The 2,960-nt window shown below is 36.7% G+C and overlaps 1 protein-coding gene across 1 annotated transcript in view; it reads left to right on the forward strand.

The window, feature by feature from the left end:
* The window catches only part of MYO16 (myosin XVI), a 494,098-nt gene that overhangs the window by 334,873 nt on the left and 156,265 nt on the right, over nucleotides 1-2,960 (forward strand). The window contains exon 22 of the mRNA XM_023519764.1: nucleotides 1,903-1,971. Within this exon, the coding sequence (XP_023375532.1) occupies nucleotides 1,903-1,971 (69 nt within the window). The remainder of the gene's footprint in view (nucleotides 1-1,902; nucleotides 1,972-2,960) is intronic.

Below are 2,960 nucleotides of genomic sequence, written 5' to 3' on the forward strand. Positions count from 1 at the left end.
ACATATATATAAATTGTTTTAACTAAAACAATTTTTATAAAGAATAATAATGTGGGAGGAAATAGTCTACTTAAAGTCTCATTGTAAAACTTTAGTAATCAAGACAGAGGTGAAAAGATAGATCGATGAAACAGATTAAAGAACCCAGAAATAGGTTCATGCCTATGTGTTTAACTGGTTTGGGGGAGCTGAGTATGCCCATAAATGGGCAACATGGAGAATCCATGTGGTGATGTGAGTAGCTGAACCTTTACTGCATTAAAGTCAGTATCCTGGTTGTGATTTTATAGGATGTTATCATTGGAGAGAACTGGGTAAATGGTCCACAGGATCTCTCTCTATTATTTCTGACAACTGTTTGTGAATCTGCAATTGTCTCAAAATTAAAACTTTAATTAAAAAAATATTTAAAGGTGATGGGTATAGGTTATATAGAAACATATTATTTATTTAGATTTTTAAATTACGTTTAACAAAGCCAGTGTGAAACTTCATTGGATTGAAGAAATTATCATGGTTAAAAGACCAAATTTGGAGTCAGATTGTATTTTATCTTTAAAATGAAAAAACAACAACATTTCATATGTGTGCATAGTGGGCATGTATTTCTCAGCTCTGCCCATTGAAAAGTCCTAGAAACATTGACTAACCTGATAATAATATGCTATTTTGCACCTCTATGGTCCAGATGGTGGTCTCTAATTTCAGTTTTTCACTAAAATATGCAAAGACTCTTTGAGGAAATACTTGATTCCATATTTGGGACCAGGAGGGAAAAAACATTATTTAGAACCATGTGTTGACATTCCACTAATGCCAATTTTATGTAACACATTCTCAGTCATTTGCATTATTATATTATATTATTTATTATATTATTATATAATAAAGTAAGCTATTTTGGGTACTGTCTAATACTTGTGTTGAACTTTCAACTCAAATCCTGTCAATACTGATGTCGTCCATATCTTATGAATAGGGCCAGAAGCTCTAAAACTTAGACGACCCTTGCAAAATATTATTTAACACATGAAGAAAGACTCAAAGAGCTAAAGTAGTTTGTCTGTTATCACAAAAATATTAAGATCACCTGCTTCATGATTTTTAAGTTTTATACAAAGTAAAATTGTTTTGCTAAACTTTATGCTTCCTACAAGCATCAAACTGCCCTCATTGAATGTTTGCACTTGTATGTGTGTGTTAAACATCTTTTTCTAGATAACTTGGCCAGATGGAGTCACCAACTGCGAAGTTCTGAACCTTAGTTTTAATGGTCGACCTTCAGCTTTTTCTCTGTATATCCAAGTGCAATCAGGGTGCCATTTATGAGAACTTTCCGAAGTACAGGGTTTGTATAATGAAAGACTCATCAGCATAATCTTCAATTTAAAAGAATAGCACAATGTTACGCTGTATTGGGCCACAAGATAACAAAATCTTTTTGTTCATTTCACCAAATATTTACTGAATGTGTCTAATGGACAGGAAATTTGGCTAGATGCTGCAGGGAGACAAAACTGAACATACCCAAATCCCTGCCATCAAGGTCCAGTAGGAATTTTACTGCAAGAGTTAGGATGGCCATCACAAAGCAGGACCATAACAGGAGCAAAGACAGACAAGAAGGTATTTAGAGAAAATCAAGTAGTCCAAAGGGGTGTGTGTGTGTATGTGTGTGTGTGTGTGTGTGTGTAATTCAGAATCATCAGATTCCCATGAAAAGAACAGATTAGAATTATAATAGAATTATAAATTGAAGCCATATAGAGAACTCTTCACTGTAGGATCAGCTCTGGGACATTAAATGACTTGCCAAAATTCACATAGATTCAAAGTAGCTTAGAAGGAAGTGTTCTGACTTCTCTTCTGTGGTTTCACTTGGCACTGTTGTCTCTAATTTAGGAAGGCATAGAGAAGACAAATCTCCAGATTAAGATTTCTCTACCCCAGTACTACGGACATTTGGGGCAGGTAATTCTCCATTGCGAGCTGTGCAGTACACTGTAGGATGTTTAGTAGCATCCCTATCCACCCAGCCCCTCAGCTGTGACAAAAACAGATGTCTCCAGTCATTGACAAGTTGTCCCCTGGGGTCACCATCACCCTGGTTGAGAACTGCTACTCTAGATAACATAAAAATTGTTCATATTCAACAACATATAATATGTGAGAAAATATATAGCTTACATTTTAATATTGATAAACCATGTTCTGGTGCAAGAGCAAACTGGATAATTAGGTAATGATTTAAGAGTCTCTGAAAGTTGTTTAGGTTTTTTTGGCATTGCCTCAGGTCAACCAGTCTTCTGATCCAAATTCATATTGGAAAAATCTGAGAATCCGCAGGATGTCTTGGGAATTCTGTGCCATTTAGGCTCTCTCGACAATAAGAATAAAACCTCAATAAGATTTTATTGTAAGGATGACTTGGTCAGGCACTGGAATTTAAAAGCTATTTAGGAAGCAAGGCTCCTTGGAGGATATCTGGCCTTTTTCTAGCCACATACCCTCTTTCTCATGGATTCTTTCTCTGTCTAGTCCCCTCTTGCTGCAGATAAGATAGTTGTCTCTGGGATGTCTGTTTAAAATTCCCAAAGGAGTGGATGATTATTGCCTATATTGGTCTAACCACGCATACACCCTCATGGAGGATGTGATGTGAAGATATATGGTATTCATTGGTCAGCGGCCTCCCTTGGTTCAATCTTAACCTACCCAGAGCAAAGGGCAGCTTGTTACACCTGACCGTGATACCCTGCCTATCGTGTTTCCCCAAGAAGCAGAAGCAGCCTTTGAAAATGATAAGTCTTATGGCTGATCTGACTACTCAGGATCACACTGAAGTTCACTCTTAGCTGAGATAGGGAGAGGCAATAAAACCATGTCTCTTTTCAAATATCAGATCTCCCAGGCCAGACTGGAATACCCATAAAAGCAGACAATGAAGTCGTTTAAGTGTA

Source organism: Pteropus vampyrus, unplaced genomic scaffold (assembly GCF_000151845.1).
Source record: "Pteropus vampyrus isolate Shadow unplaced genomic scaffold, Pvam_2.0 Scaffold236, whole genome shotgun sequence".
NCBI classification, from domain to species: Eukaryota; Metazoa; Chordata; class Mammalia; order Chiroptera; family Pteropodidae; genus Pteropus; species Pteropus vampyrus.